Here is a 25290-nt window from a genome sequence, read left to right as displayed (position 1 = left end):
GTAGTTTTAAGTTCACAGCAAAATTGAGAGGAAGGTACAGAGGTTTCCCATATACTCCCTGCCCTATGCACGGCCTCCCCCATGATCAACATCCCTCACTAGAGTAGTAAATTTGTTATAATTTATGAACCTATGACACATCGTAATCACCCAAAGTCCCTAGTTTACATTAGGACTCACTCTTGGTGGTGTACATTCTGTGGGTTTGGACAAATATATAATGACCTGTCTATTCCTATTCATCTCTCCGCCCCCCATCCCCAGACTGTGGCAACCACTGATATTTTTACTGTCTCCATAGTTTTGCCTTTTCCAGAATGTCACATGTTGGAATCATGTAGTATGTAGTCTTTTCAGATTGGCTTCCTTTACTTAATAATGTGCATTTAAGTTTTCTTCATGTCTTTTTATGCCATGATAGTTCTGTCTCTTTAGCATGGACTAATATTCCATTGTCTGGATGTATGACAGTTTATTTAACCAATTGCTGGTATGTTTTTATCATGGAAGGTAACAGCCTCATTTTACTGACCTCTGTCAGGTATGCTATAAGTTGATTTTTTCAATGGTGACATAACCCAAGCTCAAAGTTTGGAGGTTTGGAGAACAGAAAAGTTTGGGGTTGAGTGGACATGAAAGAGATGGAGCAGGGTTGAAAGTACTTGCGTCTGACAAGCTTAGGAGTAACAAGACTTCTATGTGGCCTGTCCCTGCCTGTTTAAATTCTGAATTTTATTTGGGGCCCAAGCCCCAACTAATAGGAAAGCATTAACTTTGCTTTCTTTGCCTGCTTAGTTTGCCTGTCTTCCTCCGAACCTCATGGGTGTCTATGGCTTAGAGTAAAACTCATGAATTCATGCATGTTTAAAATAGTCACTGATGTCTGGACAACCATCTAGGAGATGAGTCCTAAAAAGGAGTGATAGCACCAGGAAAAAGCCTGAGCCTTCAATGCTGAAAGATTATAGGAACTTCCTTTGGCTTATGGCTTCAAGTCTAAAACTCTCTACTGGCTATTTAAAGTTCAATGAATAATAGCTGTTATTATTGTCGTCTTTATTAACTAAGTTAATAAAGGTGTGGATATTTACTGGCTCATCCACACTCGGTGTCCGCACCCTATCAATGTTTCTGCTACATAGGAAGCCCCTTCTTCCTTCTCTTTTCTTTACTCTGTGTCTTACCGTTATTTAACAGCAGTCTTATGTCCACCTCCTGCATGAAGCTTCCCTATAATTCCACAGTGATTGATTTCTTTCCTCAATTTCTGTCTTGGAGTTGGACCCACACATTTTGACTCTTTAAAATATATACATAGAGGTTGACAGGTGGAACATGCGCCATAGTGGCTGAGTGAGCAATTTTCAAAATGAGAATACAATCACTGCAGTATTACATTCTTATTCTGTTAAACAACCTAAAGGAATGAGCTGGCATTCTCGTTGTAATTTTATTCTAAAAGGTATTAAAAATCCCTATTATTCCAGGTACTGACATCTTCATTCCTCTTCATCCCATCAGAGAACCAAATGGGTATGTGCCTTGAACAGCTCTCTTCCAACAGCACTCGGTCCACAAGCTTAAATACAGAACATGAATTTGGCTCTACCTTTTAAGAGATTTGAAGAACTTTCTCATTTACTGCTTCAGACTGAAATAATTGCCTGGACTTCCCCCCTTCATTTTGTGTTCCATTTATACACAGCTTGTTATTTTATTCCTACAGAGGTTAAGAGCTCCTAATTTGACTAATATGTTAAATAGACACTTCATTTATATTAGTTTGTATTCAGTAATTTCAAGTAATAGCTTGTAGTCATCATATCAGGTTTCCTTTTGAGTGTTCTTAAATGCATCCTAGTCTCCATCAATAATAAATAAGCCTCAGTTAGATCATGATCCTATTCCTGAGCTGTCAGTCATTCACTATGAGAACAACTGAGATCATGTAGATGGCAATTGTCTAACTCTTGTTATTGCATGAAAATGAGCAAGGTATGATTTCATTGCAGGTGGAGTCTATTCTGACAAGGTGATGGTGGTTTTGCAATTTCAATAGGAATCGGGGATGTTTTATGGTGGATTTCTTGCAGCAAAATGGCTCTCAGCCATCCTTGCTCTTTGCATCACAAGATGATCTGGACTTCTAAAGCTTGTATCTCCTTCACATTCAGGAAGCCAGACAAATAGAAACTCACCAATAAACAAGAATATCCCTTGGTACACAAAATAATGCTTTTCCCCCTGGACCAATGTAACTTGAAAAAATCCACCAATGAATTTTTTTTTTTAACATCTTTATTGGGGTATAATTGCTTTACAATGGTGTGTTAGTTTCTGCTTTATAACAAAGTGAATCAGTTATACATATACATATGTTCCCATATCTCTTCCCTCTTGCGTCACCAATGAATTTTTATGCTGTTCCAGTCTATGTGAATAGTTGTTGGGATTCTGATTCAGCAGTTGTTGAGGCAGAGAAATCATTGCTGCCTTTACTTTAGAGTTCTGTGAGCTTTCCGGGGGTGTGACTGGAAAGTCAATGCCAAGTGTTCATAGAGAAGATGCTTTTAATGGTTTCCTGTTGACCTCATCACTAAAAGAAGCTGTCATATTTGATCAAGGTGGCAGTGTCATCCTGATCAATCTCTTCCTTGGTTTTCTCTTGCCATATATTTCTGATCGCCACAGGGTGAATATATATGCCCTGGTTCCAGTGCTCAGCAAACTAATCTCTGTTTTGGCCTTCTTATCTCTAGTTAAGGGTAGAATTCACCTCTGCTGCCGCCTTTTTCTTCCTAGCTGTGTAAGAAATCAGTGCAGGGGTACCGATGCCACATCTCTAAGCCCACTCAGAATGCTGTGACAGCTCAGCATGCCCTGTGTTAAGTAGGAAGCTTCCTCTTTCTACGTTAAGTTCATTTGAAGAATGCTGCAAAATATCAGGCCTTAAAATAGTACCGTGCTTTGAATGCACACATACAGCTGTTTAATCCAAAGCATGTGCAAACACACGCACACACACATATGCATAAACACACGGTAATAAAGAGTTCTGCTATCACTGAATTTTACGCCCAGAACCAGACTTGCCATCACATAACACAGGCTTTGGTATAAATCAGCCTAGATTTCTTCTACCTTTACAATGAGATACAGGTATCTATTGTTCGTTCCTTCAATCTAGCCTTGGTTGTCACTAACCCCATCCATCCATTCTGCTGAGTTTTGAACCTTAGTGGTTAGTGGGTGCCAAGTTCTCTGCACTCTTCCTTCTTTCTAGAGTTGGCTACTCTTTTATGGGTGTTTGAGAATCAGGTAGATACATTGAAAGGTGGGGAGGCACACCTATTTTATCTAAATTCCACATCCTAATTGAAGTTAATTGTCTTTATTACACTAGAAAGAGTTCAATCTGAGTACAAAAATGAACAAGTGCACTTGTGTTCACTTGTACACAAGTGTAGACGAAGAATCATCTTGACTCCATCTGTGTTTGTCTCATATCCTCATCTAAGAATAAGCTGAAACCACCGGGGAAAAATCCTGATATGTTGTTCAATTATTTCAGTAGGACTGAATCCCATGATTGAGGCATCATCCAAGTAGGGTATAACACCCGGCATCCTAGAAAGCACTAAAAGAGTCGCATAGTCAACAGAAATATTGTCTAAGAAATGCTAAATTCCACATGTTCTCAAGTGCACTGTTTTTTTTAAATTTGATTTTTATTTTTGGCTGCGTTGGGTTTTCATTGCTATGCACAGGCTTTCTCTAGTTGCAGCGAGCAGGGGCTACTCTTCATTGTGGTGCGCAGGCTTCTTGTTGTGGTGGCTTCTCTTGTTGTGGAGCGTGGGCTCTAAGCACATGAGGGCTTCAGTAGTTGTGGCATGCAAGCTCAGTAGTTGTGGCTCGTGGGCTGTAGAGCACAGTCTCAGTAGTTGTGGTGCACGGGCTTAGTTGCTCTGGGGCTTGTGGGATCTTCCCGGACCAGGGATCGCACCTGTGTCCCCTGCATTGGCAGGCAGATTCTTATCCACTGCACCACCAAGGAAATCCTCAAGTGCATTTTTGATGAGTGTGTTTTGATAAGCTTGAGCAAAGTCAGTTTGCAAAGACTTGACCCCAGCAGTCTAAGTTAGCAGACTAGGTTAACTACAGGCACTGAGCGTGGATGTTGCTTGAGACAGTTCCTTGTGATACTTTGGAGCGTCCTCAAAGTCTGTTCTTTTGTTGTGGCTTCCAAACTGATATTACCAACCAAGACTGTATGCCTGCCTCAAGGGCCACTTGTTTAATTAGATTCTTCAGTTAACTTTCTGTGGGTATTTCCCCTTAGAAGAAGATTTACTTTCAACTTTTTAAATGCATGGACTACATTTATGCCCAGAATTGACCCTGCAGCAGTCTGGAACCTCAGATAAAACCCTGGGGAATCAGTTAATCATTTCTTGTGGCTGAGGGTCATAGAATCTAGAATATTGATTCTTAGTGATGGGTTTCCTCCCAAATGATTTTTATCTGTTGGATTTAGCCTTCTCTATGGAGTGTTGAATGGAGCATCTATAGGAAAAAATTCATGCAAAAAAAATTCTGCCTCTTTATCAATATCATCCATGTGAAATAAATCATGACAACCTCACCATGTGATGAAATGTGTGGATGTTCTCTTTATAGATTATATATAATCTACAATCAGGGGCAAATTTCATTCTGCACACATGAACATTTATTAATATAGCATCAAATGCAATCTGCCCATGAGCCTGCTGAGTGGAATGTCACTCTTGGGTTACAACTGAGCAAGAGACAGGGCAACATAGTACTTAAGAGTGAGGCTCTAGAGTCAGCTGGGTGTCAGGCTAGTCACCACCACTGTCCAGCTGTGTGATCTTGGACAAGTTCTTGGATTTTCCATTAGTAAGCTGGGCATAGTAATATCACCCATTTAATAAGTCATCGCGAGGTGAATAGGTATTATATGTAAAGCACCTGATTAAGTTCCTGTCACTTAGCAAGCATTCAATCATGTTACCTCTTGTTACCTGACACTAAGGTTGGATGCTAATGTTTGTATATTTTTTAAAAATAAAGTTTGTATTTTAGAAGAGTTTTCAATAAAAGTTGCAAAGGTATATCAGAGAGTTCTCAAATACCCTGCACTCAGTTTCCCCTGTTGTTAGCATCTCATATTGCTGTGCTACATTTGCCACAATTAATAAGCCAACATAGGTGCATTACTATTAACTAAACTCCATATTTTTTTTTCTTATTTCATCAGTTTTCCTTTTTCTGTTCCAGGATCTCATCCAGGGTATCACGTTATATTTATTTTTCATGTCTCTTTGGCTCCTCTCAGCTGCGATAATTCTCAAATTTCCCTTGTTTTTGATGACCTTGACAGTTTTTAGGAGTACTGATCAGGTATTTTGTAGAGTGTCACTAAATTTGAGTTTGGCAAACGTATTTCTCATAGTCAGACTGAGATTATGAGTTTTGGGAGGAAGACCCCAGAGGTGAAGTGTCTTTCTCAACACAATGTACTAGAGTACACCCTATCAATTTATCATCGATAATGTTAACATTGATCACCTGGCTAATGAAGCATTTACTAAGTTTCTGTTTCTACCTTTTTTTTTTGTACTGTACTCTTTGAAAGCAAATCACTAAGTGCATCCCACACTTAAAGGGTGTGGAATTATGCTCCACCTTCTTGAGGGCAGATTAGCTACACAAATTATTTGGAATGCTTCTGTACAGGAGATCTGTCTCTTCCCCATTAATGTTTTTATTTAATTCTTTATTTATATCAGTTGGACTCAAGAGTATTTATATTTTATAGTTTGGCTTATAATCCAATACTATATTATTGATTTTCTTGCTCAAATTGTGTCATCTTGGGCCATTGGGAGGTCTTTTATTTGATTCTAGTGTTCTTTTGACATATCTCTATTGTTTTATTTCTTAAGCAACTTCCTTATATTCTGGCACTACGAGATGTTTCAGGCTCATCTTGTATACTTCCTGCCCCAGCCCTACAACTGGTTATTTCTCCAAAGGCATTCTGATGCTCTTTATTAGAGAATGGTGTTAGAATCCAAGATCTGGGCACTGGGCATGCTCATTATGATTGGGGTGTTTTTGCTTCAGTGGGCAGAGTTGGGAAGTATATAAATATATACCAATCCGCATATAAACATATGTATGATTATTTCTATATTAATTCATCAGTACATATATTAAGCTAAATTTAAATTCATACTTATGCCTTTACCTCAATTCCAGTACCACATGGTTTATTCTAGCTTTTCCCCTTTGCTTATCAGTAACCTTCCCCACTCCAACTGTGATAAACTTGGATTCTATCATCTGTCATCCATTTATTCATTTTTTTTCTGTTTTGCTTTTTGTTTTTTTGGCCTCTCAGCTTGTGGGATCTTAGTTCTGCAACCAGGGGTCAAATGTGGGCCCCCAGCAGTGGAAGCTCAGACTCCTAACCACTGGACCACGAGGGAATTCCCTATTCATTTATTTTTTCAACCTTGGTATATGTGTAGAGCTATTTCAGCATTGTTTACCCATACCCTATGATAAACAACTTTACCAGTTAGAATATAGAGCTTATATTCCACTCCTGAATATAATTTTAATAGAATTGGATCAGCCCTGTGACCTCTCAAGAAGTCCTTCTTAATGAATCTATTTTTGGCATTCTTGTTTCTGTAAATATGCCCTTCACAACCTGAGCAGAGTCATTGACATATCCAAGCAGATTTGCATAAAGTCTGAACCCTGTATGTGTTTTAGCAATAGACCCTGTTCAGAGCTTTTTGCCCGTATGTGCTTGACAACGTTAATCTTAGGAGCTACTCTTTTAATTTCTGTGACAGATATTGATTGAAGTCTCACTAGCCATGAGTTCCTGTTAGGCTCTTAGGAATTCCAGATTTGATTCTTGCAAGAGATGCTGTTGGGAGACACCACATAAAAGCCAATATATCATTCAAGAAATCCCAACCAACATTGGGACAGATAGCGTTTTGGTCTACATGAGCTGTTAAGTGTACATAAAATATCCGTGTAAAATATCAACTAAGAGTGCCCTGCAGAAATGAACCTTACATGAAAATCCACAGTATATCTCATTCTTATGGGGGCATGGTAATAAACCTTATGGCCTGTATTTAAACCTGTATTTAATCCTGTGCAGAACATGGAAAGCTTCTAATCCAAGTTTCCATTTTATCACTTGGCATATGAATTCCAGGAAAAAGGCTGAAGGATAGGATATCCTTAATATATCCCAAAGTAGACTTTTTTAATGGTACATTTTGTCAAGTTATAAATACTGTACTGTATTAATCAGAAGTCAATCATAAAAGTGGATTTGCAATACTAACACCATGTAACTTTTAAGGTTTTGTTTTGTAATAAACAAGACCCTATATTGGTTATCAGAAGATGCTGGTAGACTCTAATAAGTCAGAGATAAGTAGATTTTTCACAAATCATTCTTATATTTCTGCAAAGTCCACTCTGACTTATTAGCTCAATCTAAACACTGAAGCATGAAACTAGAGATACTACAAAAGGGAACTTGAAATGGACCATAATAGCATTAAATCATGGAACTACCTTACATTTGTAAAAGAAAGCATGTTTCCTATCACCCATAAATAAGCAGAAGTGGAGCTATGAGCATAGATATGCCTCCTTAGCATTTAGAAGAGACCAAGATGAATAGGCTTGGCAAGGATTCTGACCCAGCAGGTTGTTGAGACAGGAGTTGGTTCCTGATGAATTTTAACAACACCCTAACTTCCCACATTGGCTCAAGCAGCCAGCTCTCTGTAACATACTCATTCTCTATGATTACCTGCCAAATGCTTATTGCAGACCTGTGGGGAGTTGTTTATAACTCCATGACACTGTTTTGTGCCAGATCAATAAAGGCAAAGGCACATGAGAAGCTGCCCTTATTTTCTCTCTGTAGAGAAACAAAGAGCCCCACAGTTCAACTGAATGTTACTGACTAATCCTCAACGTCACTTAAACTCTCCAGGGATTGTCCTCATTTGTTTTTCACATAACACTATAATTTTTTGAAATATGAATTAGCTAAAATGCAGTTGTATTTTCAGGGAATTGAAGGCTTACCATACATTATCAGCAATTTGCAGGGAGCCGGCTGTGTGTGTGTCATATAACTGGGGGATTTCTCTCTTTAACAATAGATGGTGATGATGTATTTAGAAAAATGTCTGTATTGTTCACATATGTTAAAACCAGGTGGGTTTAAGCAATAGAAATTCAGCCAATAACACACGCTCAAGTAATTGATCCTTACTTTCTTCTTTTCCATCCTACATAGGAGTTAATACACATTTTAATAAACTGAATAGAAAATAATGGAGGGGTCATATTTTTCTGTGATGTGAGCTGAGAAAATTTTTAGGGAAAGAGGAAAGTATAGAGTCAGAGGAAAAAAAGACTTCAAAGATTTTAAACTTGAGTATGAACAAGGCCGGACTGTTGTGAATCTTACCACAAATTCTTCCTGGAAAATCATAAGGAAAATTTAATAGCCAGGCCTTCAGGAAAACTTGCCGGCACTTTAGTCCTTTGAGGTCATTATTTTAAAAAAGACCTGATTGATTTTCTCTCAATTAATCTGATACTCAGGTCATTTAAAGTTACATGAATTTCATTTTCTTTGCTTGATACGTTAACAATATAAAACAATTACAGTTCTTTCTATTTCAATCTGAATGGAGATTGTATCAAATTATGTATTGAATATATAATGCTCTCAGTTAAAAAGAAGCAGTGGAGAGCTACAAAAGCCAAGAAACCAGAAGAATGTCTTCTCCAGGGACAGTTATGTTTACTAATATTTCCCAAAACATTTCCTTGTTATGATGAGATAAAAGAATGCTTGTTTTGTTTCTTTTTATTTTGAATTTAATGCTGAGAGTCTAGATTTTAAAAGGCAACATAACTAGATCTACATGCATAGCGGTAAGGTTGTACTAATTAAATAGAAAAAATAGGCACCAACAAAAGTACTCTATTGGAGTTCAACATTCTTTCAATTTATTTTCTACGTGTTTCCACTTTGGACATTCAAACTGGGACGATGTTACTAAAAATTCAGAATGAATAAACATCAAACTAATTGTTTTTCCTAACTGATGTCTCATTGTCTGTTATAGAACTGCTCCAGCAGTTGGGCAGGGCTGCTATTGTATGCATAGTGCCACGTGGCAGGGACCGGGTCCAGCTCTGGAGGCCACTGCCTCTGTCCTTGGTAGCTGTGTGACCTTGAATTCAGAACCCCAGGGGTTTCAGTGGCACAGCCAATGTGGCACAACCCAAATTTGAACCCAACTAAGGAGTAGACCCAGGAGTGAAACAGATGGAGATAAAATGTAAGATATGTTTTATTAATAATGTGATTGCATACATAGAAAGCTCAAAAGAATTTATAAGAAATTAGAATTAATAAGTAAGTTTGGAAAGCTTGCAGGATACGAGGCTGAAACACAGATATCAATAGCATTTCTCTATACTGGCAACAAATAATTTAAAAATTTTTCAAGTACACCAATTGTAGTAGTACCATAAAAATCAAATACCTAGTATCTGCATACTGAAAAATTACAAAACATTGCTGGGATAAATTAAGGAAGCTCTAAATAAATGAAAGCGTCTGGAAATGCTATATATCATGATATGGGGAGCAGTTACATGGGTATGTACATATGTAAACATTTATTAATAAATTAATAAATGTTTATTAATATTATAATGTACAGTAAAGATTTCTGCACCATATGTGAGTTATACCTCAGTGAAGAAGTTTTTAAAAGTTAACAAAAAAACTAACTGACAAACAAACAACAACAATAAAAAAAAAACACAACAAACTGGATTAGGGACATGGATCAGATATGTGACCACAATAGACTTTTCGATACTAGATTAACCTGTCTAGCCTACTGGCACAACTGTCGACTACAGCCCACATTTACCAAAGGCTGGAGAATCAACCAGAACCTTTGAGAATTGTCAAGCGCAGGCCTCCAGATGAGAGAGAAAGGGGCTGAGCTAAGCATGCCCAGTTTCTTTTCCTCAATCCTGCAAAAAGATGAATCACTCCACTCTTCCCATTGAGTAAGACAAGAGGCCTGAGATGGTACTAAGTAAGAATCTTCTTCACAAAGAAGCATTAATATAAGGGAAAGGGAAAGGAAAACAGTTCTCCCCAATCGTGATTTCAATTATCTGTGCTTTAATCTTCTCATTTGTAAAATGGTGATAATAGAACAAAACTCATACAGTTTTGTAAGAATTAAAAAAAAATAATATATGTAAAGGACTTTGCTAAGTACCAATAAGTGTGGAATTGGAGAAGCAAAGCATAGGAACTTTAGAGGGGGAAAGACATCTTCAGAAAGATAATCTGATCTACTTGTGGTATTTTTTAGATTAGGAAACTGAAACTCAAGGAGATCTAGACCCTTGTCCAAGTTCCATGGCTAGTTGGATATGTATTGTTGATATATTATAGCAGAACTGCCTCTAGTGTTACTGACTGCAAGTTCATGTTCCCAATGCACAGTGAGGCCAAACAAACTGAAAAGTCAGTTTGGAGCTGAGAAAGGTTTATTGCAGGACCAAGCAAGGAGAACAGGTGGCTCATGCTCAAGAAAAACCAGAACTCCCCAATGGTTTGGTGGCAAGAAGTTTTTATAGGCAAAATTTGGGGTGAGGGCTACAGGGTGTGTGACTTTCTTCTGATTGGCTGGTGGTGAGGTTATAGGGCAGTGTTCCAGGAATCTTGTTCTCAGCCTGAAGTTACCGTCCTCTACCTGGGTGAGGGTCTGCCTGCAGAAGAACTGGAAGATATTGTTATGTATATCCCTTAAGGAGGAACCAGGACCCTGCCCCGTGGCTGCACTATTGTTTCTTTTTTTTTTTTTAATTAAAAAAAAAATTTTATTGGAGTATAGTTGCTTTACGATATTGTGTTAGTTTATACTGTACAGCAAGTGAATCAGCTATATGTATACACATATCCCCTCTTTTTTGGATTTCCTTTTCATCTAGGTCACCACAGAGCACTGAGTAGAGTTCCCTGTGTTATACAGTAGGTTCTCATTAGTTATCTATTTTATGCATAGTATCAATAGTGTATATATGTCAATCCCAATCTCCCAATTCATCCCACGCACCCCCCCCCTTGCCCCTTGGTATCCATACGTTTGATCTCTACGTCTGTGTCTCTATTTCTGCTTTGTAAATTTTGTAGAGACATGGATGGACCTAGAGACTGTCAAACAGAGTGAAGTAAGTCAGAAAGAGAAAGACAAATATCGTATATTAACGCATATATGTGGAATCTGAAAAAATTGGTACAGACGATCTTATTTATTTGCACTAATGTTTCTTGACTGCTCCTCCTTTGTTTTTGCATTCCCTCCCTTCCCCGATAAGCAACTGTTTGAGTCTGCACTTTGGAACTCAGGGAAGGTCAAGGAGGCTGAATGAAGCCTATTTCTTTCAAACAAGAAACTGGGGACATGGAAAGAATTCATAGCCAGGAGAGCCCCACAGGGTCCTGCTCCATTTCACTAGGTCCCAGGTGTTTAAGTGCCTAGTCCCGTGCTCTTTCTTTCTGCTATACCACTCTGCTGAACAGCCATCCTAAATGGCAGCAGATGGAATTGCCAGCCCTTCTCCCCACCACCGTGGATTTCCTGTTTTCAGAAGGTACACAGTCTGTTTCTACCCTCATGAGGCTCTGTGTGCTGCCATACTCAGGCAGCAATTTATAGCCCTTGTGTTTTGCAATAAGAACAAGATTACTATTTAGAATCAAGGTAGCTATTTTCACAATCTGCTGTGAAGTAGTTAGGCAGGTATTCTTTTGAAGGTAAATAAACACAGTCAACTACAATTATTTGATTCCATTTAGTATATTAGAAAATGTAGTAGTTTAATGATACCCTAGTGGCCTGTAATGGTTAATGTACCGCAGAAAATGAATCATAAAATCCCCTTCTTACTAATAACTCTGAGACTAGTGTTATTAAAAAGGCACTAAACCCCAGGGAATCAGAGTGTTTTCACCTTCCCACCAAGTGACAATAATATTAGTTTGGATTCTCTATTCGCTGGTCATGAAAATATAGGATCTTTGGGCAGAAGGAAAACCTGTATCATATTCTATTTGTTTGATGATAAATTCTTGCAGCATCATCTGGCACTGTTGCTATGGCAAAGAAAATGGTCCTGTAAAGGCCAGGTGATTTTCTAACTCTGTCACACCTTCCCAAATGCTAGTTCATCGTGAACTGGCGTAGTAGCTGAAGAGAGACTTCTTACTGATGGGAAGTACCATCCCCTTCATGTGCAGACCCAGGGGACTGGCAGGGTAGGGAAGTGCATGTGTCACTTTAGATTTACACAAACACACAAGCTGTTTGTGTTTATTTGGAAAAGGGTTTGAGTTACAAATATTCCCTGAAAACATGTGCCTAGCCTCCTGGTTTTCTGTATGATAAATACTGACAGGATGAGCTTCTTTGTCTTAATTTGCAGTTAATAGATTGAGTGCTAGTACTTCTAGTCAGAGAGACAGCTGTGCACATTTGGAACAATCCCAGGGAGAAGACCTCAAAAAGCTTGAAAATGATACTGTTGCACAGAAGGATGCCCTGTCCTCAGTCGCCAGAAAAGTGTCTCCTCTGTAGACTTCTATATCTACACCCACGTTTCTGCCAACTTACAGAAAGAACAAGTATCAAGGGGGCATTTTCATACCATTGCTCTTTCCTCACTTATAAATGGTGGGATTCATGTCCCTTTGGCAGGATTATCATGATATCATTATTTGAGTATTGTATATAATAAACACAAAAAATAGTAGCCAGTATTACTATTAATGTGTATATTTCCCATTAAGACAAATGTAAAATTAGTTTAAATTAAGAAGAATATTCCACTAATTGTTTATTGTGTATATATATCAATAAATATACATATGTATACATGAATGTATATATATTTACATGTGTTATTTTATATATTTTTCTCATATATATACATATATACACACATATCTTACTCATAACATCAGTAAATAGATACAGTTGGAAGTCAGCATGGCTCAAGAAACACGTCACCATTTGACCAGTTTGCCTAAATTACACCGGTGTTTCTGGAATAATTATTACTCACGTCACTCACAAAAGTAACCCAGTTTGGACACTAAGTTATATGATAGTCCTAAATAAGGATCAAAAGGAAAACATTGATCTCAAAGAAATCCAAGACCAGTTACAGTCCCAATGCTGATGAATAAGGCATCCACTAGACAAGACAGCTTAAGAAATTTGTACTGGGGACACCAAAATAATTTTTAAAATATATAATACATCCTTAGTAGCATTTATCAAAACAAAAACAAAACAACAGACTCAGTGGTCATAAGGTTTGTCCCTAACAGAGAAAAGAACGCACATTTTTTGACAGTTTGCTCCTAGGGTTGACTTTAATAGCTGCCACTTCAAGTAGATGGTTTTAGTAGAACCGCTTAAGTAGCTGCTAGAACCCTTTCAGTTACTGCTGCATTGAAGGTTATTTTGCCATCCAATTTTTGTCTATTTTTTTTCTTCTTTAACTCCTGGTAATTTCTCTAATTCTAACAGCTTTAACATTTAGCTCCAGCACTTGGGAGTTTCGGGCTGTATTTAAAGGCTCATTTAAAACTTATCAGACCGATGGCATTAATTTATCTCAGACCCAGGGGTTCTGGGTGGCAGACATAAATTACCTTATTTCAATGACTTTGCAGTTTTTTCAAGGAGGATGTTTGCTTTCTGCTTTACATAACTTCTAGACTTATTCTGTGCAGTTTGATTTTAAAATGCCCCTTCTGCCTCTCTTACTCCTATTTCCTCTTGGGAAGTGTTCTTTCAATTAGGAAAATATTACTTTAGCAAATCACACTTTTAACAAGTTCTTATTAAGCAACACTGGAAGATGAGTTAAAATGGAATTTGTCCCCCCTTCAACCTGACCTGGGTATTTTGTATCTCATTCTTAGAGTAGATGCACATGTACCTTTTTTACATTTTCAACTATACCTAAATAGATTAGCCTTAAATAGAACTCTTTGTAAATGTCTTATTTCATCTCAAGCTCAATGTCAAAGTCAAAACTCTTTACCATTTCTTCTAAGTACTTCAAGCTCTCTAAGTTCCTAAGATACTCTGTTATTCTCCAGCCCAGACACCTTGGGGTTCAGTGACCTATTCAGGCTGTCACCTGTGACATAGGTAGAAATGATCGCAGAGTATCTGAAATTCACACGTAAAGCTAAAGGTTTAGATTAAATGTGTAGTGTGACTCTTCCATCAAGAAACATTTTACCTGAGTTTCTAATAATTAGCAAATCTTATTCAAATATTTCTGTACCACCAACCATATAGAAGAAGAAATTCATACTACATAGTTCTTCTTTTTACTCTAGGTTTTTTTGGTTCTAGAGATGATAAAATTAGTGGAATCATCAAGAGAAAATATTGGGGTTTAGATAATGCACAAACTGATTTACAATGGATTGTGGATTGTCACAAAGGATATAAAAAATGCTTTTCCAGGACTGTGATATAGGGAGACTTTTAATATAAGTCTCTGTGAACCCAGAGGAAATAAGAGCTATTTTCATTGCTCCTTAAGGATTTCCTTGCAGTATGTGAAAGTTCTTTATTTTCACCTCTGTGGCGTTGTTTTATATGTTATAAAGCTGTTATTGAATTCAGAAAATAAAATTGAATAAACTATTTTCAGATAGAGTACAGCAGAGATAGTCACAAATACAAAGCTTGAACAGGTAGGTTTGGCTTTCCCTTCTTCTGAGAGCCCTGAAAAGCATTTGGGAATTAAACATGCAGGTTTAGACTTCATTACTGCAACCTTGGTAGTGATCTGTTTTTATGTTACAGGCAATGAAAGCTTAGAAGAAAACTATGTCCAGGACAGTAAGATGGGGTTTGTCATCAACGCCATCTATGCCATGGCACATGGGCTACAGAACATGCACCATGCCCTCTGCCCTGGCCATGTGGGCCTCTGTGATGCCATGAAGCCCATCGATGGCAGCAAACTCCTGGACTTCCTCATCAAGTCCACGTTCATCGGTGTGTCTGGAGAGGAGGTGTGGTTTGATGAGAAAGGGGATGCTCCTGGAAGGTAAAGCAGTCTTTTCCATAATGGATCTAAATAACCCTGTGATCCTCTTCGAGCCAGACAGATGGATGGTCTGGCTCCCTTTGGTTCCATGGTTTCTGGGTGCCACGACGATAGACACAAACGAGGATAGATGCAACAAGATAGCTAAAAAGAAAGGGCTAATGTTAGATGGAAATTACATTATAAAACATTGAAGAACTTCTTATTGGTAAATACCCACAATCCTGCATCCTACCAGTGCCACCCCCCTACCTCCCCACACACACATACAGCTATCATCCCTGGTCTTCCCTTAGAATGCCTGGGACCTCCCTGCAAGCCCAAGATACTAAGGAGATTACACCTGACCAGCAGGATTCTCCCTGGCACTGCCAACATCAGGTCAGCCTCCTTCTAACTGATTAGTCCCAATACTATACTGGTTGTGGAATATTTTAATATTATTCCTGCTTAAAGAGCTTAATACATGACGAGAACCAAGTCTTCATGTGTATTCCTTTTTTTCAGGTTAACTTATGTTCCTGCTAACATGTTTCTTGGAACCAGAAAGAAAAGAATTTTCTGTCTGGTATTCAGTCTCTGTGGCTTCCAAAGAATTAATCAAGAAGCAAAGAAAAATTAAATCTAACTAACTATATATATTTTTCCCAAGTCATTTTATATACAGTCTCTTCTGCAACACTTGCTTTTATAGTACCAGTTAGCTCATATGTAATTGGTATGCAGAGAATGATATCAGTATAAACAGTAGTTGTGTTCTTTCATAGGAATTTTCTTAGGCAAGGGATGATCAGAACAGTGGGATAAAACTTAAAACTTGCAACAGGAAAGAAAAAAGGCCCTCAGTCTGGCTACTGCACAGTGTGCCCACAATCTTTTTTTTTTTTCCTCCTAAGCCCTGTTATCTTTCAGTACATAATTTTGCAAAGTGAGAGATTTTAGAAAAGCATATGTTGTGATAAAACAGATCATCAAATCATTTAATCCTCATCGCTATAGGCATATCATCATCTTCTTTTACAGATGATAAAACTGAGTGTCAGAGAAATGAAGAAACTCACCTAAAGTCACGCAGAGAGTAGCTGGTAGAGGCCGTGCAGTCTGAATTGACTGTAATCTTTTTGCCACATCGTGCTGCCTTTTTGCCACATCGTGCTGCCTTTTAGCTAATCCTAAAATTAGGCAGAATTGCTGGCAACCTTCTTAATGTCATTTCAAATGTACTGTAAGAGACTATTTGACCCTAAATAATTCTTCACATATCTCTTCCTTTCATGTAAGCTTAAAGTTCTACGTTTAGAGAGTGCCTTGCGGGGCCTAAGTGCATTCTCCCTGTCAAAATCCAACAGCTCCAGGAAGGATAAATGCTATAAGTAATACTCAGCAATTAAAGCGATGAATTTATCAGATTCCTTCCAAGCTGCCAGTGAGGTGGGAGCAGCTTTAGATGAAAATGAGAGTGGGAAGAATGGAATGATGCAGGGCCTGGGCGTATGGAAAGCTTCCAGGAGCTGAGCACCTTAAGAAATGGTACCAGAGGAAAAAGTGATTCAGAGCACTGACCGCCCCCACCACGCCCCCCTTTAAACCCGTGGTTGTAATCCTGGGTTCTACTGGAAACCAGGTTCTATCAAGGATTGGATTTGGAATGGAAACCTTCCTTCATGATTCTATAACATACACAATGTGCCTAGGACAGGGCCAGATGCATTTCCCACACAGCGTAGACATGAGTTTCCTCCTCCTCTCTCTATTTGTAAACTATCCAAAATATAGGCCCACAATTTTAGCTTGTTTCTCCTTCATCTTTAATTACGTATTTAAATCAAGAGTTTTCCCCTGGGTCCCTTTTCAAGGATCATTTCCACAGGCTTGAAATTGGTCAGCTTCATCTGTATTCAATTTCTATTTCAACCACTTCCCTCTGTTTCTATCTCCTGTCACACTGTCATTCATGCTTTTGGTCCCTCTTGTAATTATCTTAGTTAATCATCATGCAACATAGATTGAATGCATTGAAAGGATGCTGTAAAGTTGTAGTTCACAGCTTGAGGATATTCCAAATAACCACCAACGTGCTAGAAGGGACTCTGGGGTCAAGAGAAAAGAGCAGTGTTCCTTAACACACACAGCACTGGGGAAGGCCTCTTTTTAGTAAGTCAGTATTTTTCCCTTGGTATCTTCAAGCATTTTTTTTCTCCAGCTTTTGGGACTTTTCAAAAGTATGTTTTCATACCAAAATATTGTGAATTTTTCAGTTCCTAAATGCTAATTAAGTGTGAACTGATTTCTCCTATTGAAATGAGGAATTTGAAATAAAAGTCTTAGGAAACTGGTTTATAGGAAAAAGATATTCTAAAGCTCGCATTACACCTAAGCCTGCATTGAAAGTATGTAAGGAGATTTCACAATGTAATATGGAGTAAAACATAAAGATTAAAGGAAATGAAAAAGGGAATTACTCATACCAAACACAGCAGGCTCTGTAACCATAAGGACCTTACAATGGGAAAATATTGCAGGTGTAGATTAGTGTCCTTGATCAGCAAGATGAATGCGAGCCACCAGCCCACAGTTAATACCCACGTGGATATCACTCAGACAGCTACTCTGAGAACATTCTGGTTTGTCTCAGCAACCAGAGGAATGAGACCCCTCTATTAACCAAAAATCAGAAAGCAGAGAGGTGAATAACGCGCTCCAGTTGCACCATTCTCTCTTCTCACTCCATGTAAGTTTTGTTCACCTGGAAAAGCAGGGGAAAGACTTCCTTTATGCCCCGAGAGTCCCCTTTCCCTTTAGGGAGCTGCTACTTATAGAAATTGCCAGAATCTGATTGTGGAGAAGCCACTAGCCATCCTGTGGGTGACAGGATGCGTTTGCACATTAAGAACAGGCAGCAAAGCTATTAAAAGATATTAGCTGTATAGATAAAGAACTAGGCCAGATATGACCAGTAGGTTTCAGATGCCAGCTAAGGTTGATTGGTAGTAGCTTCCTGGAGTGCTGGGCTGAGGAGGATTCTGAGTCTGTATCAGGGTTAGAGGGAAAGAATTCCGAGATGGGTTAGGTAGGGATATTAGGGAGGGGAGGAAGAGAGCTGAGGAAGAGGAATATGTGTTAATTAATTGCCAGCTATTTCTTTGGGTCATGCACAAAGAGTAAGAGATATTGTCTCATATTCTAGTGCAGGAGAGTGAAGAATGCACAGGTACTGTAGGAAAGAACCCCACTTTGCAGAGCCACTGAGGGAGAGTCAGGCATCCATTTCTGGGCAACTGCCACTTGAGTTACAGTTTCCTTGGAGTAAATAGCAACATGGAAAGAAGATTGAAGAATACCAGAGAATTATCAATAACCGAGAGAGAAATGACTATGACAACACAAAAATGTTCTCATTTTCTTATAGTATGGAAATAACCAGAGTGTTTTAGCACATTAATAGTGCTACTAATGTGAATGATATAGTGATATTGCCTTACATATGTATTTCTCCCAATTGCGAACAGCCTTATGTTAGCAAATTCCCACAAGAACCCCGTGAGCCTTACAGAGTTTAGTGACATTCCTAAGTAGTATAATCTACTATTAAAATATTAGGAAAGAGATTCCAGCTTATACATTCTAATGTCAAATGCTGTGTTTTTTCCACCAAATTGGAAAATGCTCTCCACTGCCCACACTGGGAAATGATGTGTCTGATCCCCAGAACACACTCTGGCTACGATGAAGATTTCTAAATGTAGATTTTACCATTGTGCAGCATTGCAGCATTTGAAATAACTGAAATAACTGACACCAATTACTTGGATTCAGAAATGTTTGTCCTGATCAAGGAAGAGACCAGTTTAAATGTCAATGCTCAAGATGTTAAATCCTTGCTAATTAAAGGTGCATTTCTCAGATTTCGTGCTCTATTAGCACCTAAAATAAGTTCCAGACTTGGTAAAACTCACCTCTTTTAATCCAGTGTAATTAAAATGGCAACTGAATGTGAAAAAGGAATTTGGAATAAAAGTACTTAAGCTAAAAATTAGTGTTCTGAAGAATTGTTACTTGATCAAAGAATAATCTAGTGAATAATGATTTGAAGGATATGGTGATCGACTCAGCACATATAGATCTTTTTGAGAATAAGCAGAGAGAAAAGTACAAGAATAATATCTTCTTTAATGAATATGGATGATACACAAACAGAGACTGAAGAATGGAATATACATTTTGGAAAATCAGAGGATACATAACTAAATAAACTAAAATATTGACAGTAGCTGGCATTGGGACATGGGATGATTCTAACTTTTCTCTTTCTTCTCTCTATTATTACCTATTTACTAAATTCCTTTGGTTTCTACATCATGTCCATCTTCTCCAAGACACACGTGTTGCTTTCTTTGTAGGTATGATATCATGAATCTGCAGTACACTGAAGCTAATCGCTATGACTATGTACAAGTTGGAACTTGGCATGAAGGGGTGTTGAACATTGATGATTACAAAATCCAAATGAACAAGAGTGGAATGGTACGGTCTGTGTGCAGTGAGCCTTGCTTAAAGGGTCAAATTAAGGTAAGCCAGCCACACATGCATTCTTGGACGGTGTCCATGAGGAGACCTCCTGCCTGGGCATAAGCAAAGAAAAACACAGACATTTTTCTTTGACCAGACTGTCCAGAAAGGGTGCACCAGGCGTACTGTTTCTGTCCTTGTGTTTAGCAAAAATGAGGAAGACAAAGAAAGATTGGGCAATGGAATAGGCAAACCACTGGGATATTTAGAATAGTCTTTATTTGAATCGTAATGATGAGCTGCAGTCTTAAATACGATATAGAAAGCAAGGGGATGAATAATCAAATTAAAAATTAAGACAGAAGTAAACGTGGAAACTAAAGCCAATGATACTGCTTACTCATAGTTCTAGCTATTGTCAAAGAAAGCAGAAGGTGAACGATGCCAAATAAATGTATAACTAAAATAAAAGAAGCTGAAATGAGGTAACACAAAAGCATTGCTTACCACTTCTCTTTTCTCTACCAAGTTCTTTGAATTTTCCTGAAACTGGTATTTTCCAGCCAAGAGAGAGTCTTCACTTCTAATTATTCCCAGAAGTTTTTTTATTTTTTTTTTTCCGGGTTGGGGCAAGTGAGTGATCATGATATTACTGTATATTTAAAACTAGAGTAAATAAACCTCATATACTGGACATTTGGCTGAATGGAGTAGAGAGAATTCTTGGTGAAGAAGACATGGAAAGAGCACTCTCTGAATCCCATGCTATTTAGAAACCAGACTGGCTGATGCACTAGGAAATGGAGCGTAGGGGAGTGATTGTGAACTGGCAGGAGTGTGGATTGAATGACCTAATAGGTCTTTCCCATCTCTAATTTTCTGTGACTCATCTCTGGGAGCAGACAAGCCGTCAAGTAAATGTCACAAGGCACAGCTGGGGCTGGAATGTATACGGTGTGAGGCTTCTGCTCTCTCTCCACATGGCCACGCTGCTATGCCATTTGCAGGAGCCGTAGAACCAGCCATGCGAGGCAGAGGCCCTGAGAAGTATACTTAGGGGCCTTTAGGGCAAGAGTCTAGTAGTGCTGGTACAGCAGCTGGAAAAGCTTTATCACTGCTGATCAAAGAATGTGGAGGATCTGGGACCTGCAACATCGTTTAGCAGCTGAGAAGAGCTGTCTGGGTGGACTCAAGCTCTCAGTAGAATCCATCACTTTGAGTGTGAAAAAAACTTCTGAGGCAACTCACCCTAGTTGCAAATGTCACTGCCTTCTCTGCAGGTGTGATATTAAAAATATTTAATAATGGTCATGATAACCAACCAATCAGAATGAACTCCATTTTAGTGCTATGACAGGGTGCTGGAGGCCTCCTGCTATGCCCACAGTTAATCCTTGAGTTGTTGGATCATGGGAAGATTTAGGTGAGGAATCTTACATGGATAGGGTAGTATGGGGCAATCAGGGGGCTTGGAGAGACACCATTAGTTTCCAACCAGTACAGAAGCATTTCAGTAGTGTAAGAGTGACTCCAGGCAAACCACTGTGTACGGGCCATACGTCAGTGCTGCTTCTTCCCAAGAATCCATTTCTGATTCTTATCCAGATGGAATTTTTCACATGGGGCTGTCTGGTGGTATTAGGAATATATCCTCTGAAATTGAGAGGCCTAAAACTTCTCCTTGACTCTTACCACAGGATGCCAGACCAGTGGATTCTGGGTGGGTTATCTTCTCTGGATGGTAGGGAAAACCAGGGAGACCTGAAGTCATATGATTGGGACAGCCCAGAAGCCCTGGGCTTTATGCTCTCCTGTGACCCAAAGGGTGTCACATGTTCATCTCAGACCTCCTCCCCAGCATGGGTGGCAGCATTGAATCTTTAGTGCAGACAACTGCTGTGAAAAAGTTTATGAAACTACACAGTTTGGTTATTCAGAGTATAAGAAAAACAAACAAACAAATACAACCCTGGCAAGAGAAAACAAATCAGTCTGAAGATACTCTGCACCCCAGCTCCCTTTCAGACTTCCCTCCTGTTACTCTGACTGCTGGCAGGCCATGAATGGGAGCTCACATGCCATGTGTAGTCCCATTTGTATACTCCAGAAGATAGACTTTCCCCCCACCCCCAAGTTCAGAGGAAAGGCTGTCTGCATGCATCTTTAAGCTAGATACTGAAGTATTTCTGGCATCACATTTGCATTACACCCATGCAGTGTTATCGAAGGAGATCCCAGAAATCTTTGCTGAGCCATTACAGAGCACTTGCTATAAATGCAAATCTCTTGGGGTCCAATTTTCATAGTACTGTGTACCCTGCAGGATAAAAGTTATGCCCGTTCTCAATAACACCTGGCGTGGGGGTGAGGGGGGATGTTTGTTTGTTTCCCATAAGCACCACGGGAGGTATGGAAACAAATGAAATCTGAATCCCATTTACCAAATAATAGCATTTATATTCTTACATCGTCAATTTGCCATCTACCAGGTTCAGGATGCAGAGCCAGGTCTCTCAGTAGCCACTACAGAGACTGGAGGGAAGCAACTTAAAAGGTGATTGTGGGACTTGCACTTATATTAACTGAGAAGCATAACCTTTAGGAAAGGATTATTCACTTTAAATATCAAATGCCACTTAAAATGTTGAAATAACCATTTGGCTTCTTTTGTGATAACCCATAAAACTTTCTTATGGTAATTTCCTTTGAAGTAGTTAAAAGTCCAGTTTTCTTACGTTATTGATTTTAGAAATATAAATATAATATCTTATAAATATAATATTTTATGGAGGAGAAATTGATTTCAGTCATACCACAAACAGTGGTAAATAAAATCAAACTTTTGTTGTGTCTTATATTAGTCAGGTTTCAGTCAGGAAAGAAAGAACCCATGCCAGGTGGTTCAACAGAGGAAATTTAAGGTAAAAAACTGGTTATAAAAGTAAAAGGGGGGCTTCCCTGGTGGCGCAGTGGTTGAGAGTCCACCTGCCGATGCAGGGGACAAGGGTTCGTGCCCCGGTCTGGGAAGATCCCACATGCCGCGGAGCGGCTGGGCCCATGAGCCATGGCCTCTGAGCCTGGGCGTCCGGAGCCTGTGCTCCGCAACGGGAGAGGCCACAGCAGTGAGAGGCCCGCGTACCGCAAAAAAAAAAAAAAAAAGTAAAAAGTGGCAATGAGGCAACTCAGAGATGAGCAACAGTAGGAATCATTCCCACCTCTGGGCTAGAGGGACACAGGGAAGGTCACAGATACTACCTGAGACACCCCCTGAGGTGGGAGGGGAGGATACCTTGATACGAGGCTTCTCCTCTCTCCGGCTCTTCAGTCTCCCATTAGGTCCTTCCATTCTGCCAACCGTATGGAGAAGACGCTGGAAAGAGAGCCTGAGCAATGTAGTGCGCAGATACTTAGCTCAGGTTCCCTGGAAGCCTGAAAGCTAAGCAAGGTTAAGTGCTAATGCATTACTGGGAGATACAATCCCAGGGAAGCAAGAGTGAGAGGAAAAGGGAAGGGAGGCATAGAAGCATGGCGGAACACCTCTACCACTACGGTGAAGCGTCACTGAGCAGGACGCTGCCTCACTGAGCACAGCTCAGCCTCACGGAGGTCTCTGGACAGGCTGCTGGGACTGTCTGTTGGAGCAAGGAAGGGAGAAAAATGTATGCACTCCTGCCATTCTATTTTCTGCTTCCTGTGGTCAGCGTCTGCTCACAGGACATGATGTCATCTGACTCCTTTAGGCAGCTGCTGGGGAAGCCAGTGTCCGTGTCCTGCTATGTGGACCTTCTTTGAATTTGGAAGCAGCAAGGGGAGAAGTCTCTGTGGGTCTTACACAGTCTGGTCTGGGCTCCTGCTGTGCTGAATTGCCAAGGAGGCAGTTCTAGAACCCAGTGCCTCCTCTGGGGGAGAGAGAGTCACCTGGAGATGCCAGAAGATGACACAGTAGTGGTAGGCTCTGAGGTGGGAGTTGCAGAAGCATCCAGAACCCTCAAGAGCCAGGGGCCAAGGGCCTAAGAGACAGGTCAGGCAAAAAGAATTTGAGGCAGCACGTAAACTATGGACAATGGATCTGCAAGCAAACAGCAAGGGCCTGGCACTTGTATTGGTCTCCCACACCAAGCCTGCTGCTATTTTCCTTGGTGTGGGGAAGGCAGGAAAGAGGTAAGAAGGGGTGGCAAGGCAAGGGGGAGAAAGTGAAAGAAAGGAGAAGGGAGGCAATAGAGATCGGGAACTAACATTGATCAGGCATATTCTCATGCAAGTACAAGAATGGATGACATCGTTTCAATTATTCCTTAAAACAACCCTTTAAAAGCAGATATTATCACCCCATTTTATAGATGAGAAGTCAGAGGCCCAGAGGGCTTGAATCACTTGCCCCAAGCTTTCTCAGCTAGTGGTTAAGAAATGCCGAGCTGAGCTTGGAGCCAATCCAAAGCTCTTATCAACCCACAGCCACATGTTGTTCAACCATCTTTCATTATGTGAACTGACATATTTCCTACAAATGCAAGTTTCAATTGCTAAAGCTGATTTTCTTAATAGTTTATAATGAAGTTATAAATAGAGATCCACTTTAAAATTGCTGAGGGAACAGAATCTAGAACTAAGCAGGCAATAAATATTAGTGAAGGTGGTCGGGGGAGTCTGACAGAGGTGGGGAAACCGGCAGAGAATCCCAGGGAAAGGGTCCTGGGGATTGCTTTCATTCGCCTCCTATTCTTTCTTTTCCCCTCTCTTCTCTTCTAGTTTTCTCTTCCGTTTAGTTCGTTTTTGGATTCTTTACTCCAAGATGATGGTTTGAGTCTGGGACTTTAGGCATGGAAAGTAGAAATCACTACTTCCCCCCTTCTCACCTGGCCTATCAAGATAGAATTATGGAGACCACATCATAAATGGCTCTTCATTACACATGCCATATTGTCCTGTGGTAAAATACACCCTAGATATGTGGAGAAAAGCCCAGATACACATATTTTTACAAACTATATATTTCAGAATTGGGTTAACTATTTTTTCCCTGAACCATCTGAACTGAGGTGCAGATATCATGAAACTTCATAACTCAGCTTTTGTCTTCTAAGCATAAGGGCAATTCTCACTTGGCCATAAGACCAGCTAAGAAAGTTAGCAATAACATCACCAACCACAGCTGTCCTGTTCACCTCAACTTCCCCTTTTTGTGAATCAAAACAAACTACCCATTGAACTTGTTCATAGTTAATGCAACCATTTTGGCAACCAATGAAACAATGACATAGTTCCTTCATTATGTAATGTTTTCTAAATTCCACTGCAGGATGGCAGGTTCTCAACAAAAATTGTCCACAGGAATATCAAAATTCCTTATCTGAGAAGCTTATGATTACATAATGATGATGTGATCTGCCCCAGCTACTAAAAACATACTGGCTACAATTTTGAAAAAAGTTAAAGACAAAATACTGGGTTCCTTTTTGTATTTTATTATGTATGTGAAAGCATGAAATTATTATAGTGTCTCTGGAAGAGAGAAAACTTTGC

General features: G+C 39.5%; 1 protein-coding gene across 4 annotated transcripts in view; it reads left to right on the top strand.

Annotated features, from left to right (window-relative positions):
- GRM1 (glutamate metabotropic receptor 1) overlaps nucleotides 1–25290 on the top strand; it is a 359893-nt gene that overhangs the window by 279685 nt on the left and 54918 nt on the right. For all 4 annotated transcript variants that reach the window (XM_027084107.1, XM_027084135.1, XM_027084116.1 and 1 more), the window contains 2 exons: nucleotides 15012–15258; nucleotides 19659–19827. In XM_027084107.1, the coding sequence (XP_026939908.1) occupies nucleotides 15012–15258; nucleotides 19659–19827 (416 nt within the window). The remainder of the gene's footprint in view (nucleotides 1–15011; nucleotides 15259–19658; nucleotides 19828–25290) is intronic.

The sequence above is a fragment of the Aethalodelphis obliquidens genome, unplaced genomic scaffold (genome assembly GCF_003676395.1).
Source record: "Aethalodelphis obliquidens isolate GAN/ISIS:26980383/991018 unplaced genomic scaffold, ASM367639v1 scaffold3, whole genome shotgun sequence".
In the NCBI taxonomy this organism is placed as follows: Eukaryota; Metazoa; Chordata; class Mammalia; order Artiodactyla; family Delphinidae; genus Aethalodelphis; species Aethalodelphis obliquidens.
Note: the sequence above shows the minus strand (reverse complement) of the source record. Positions and strands in the feature narration are given on the sequence as shown.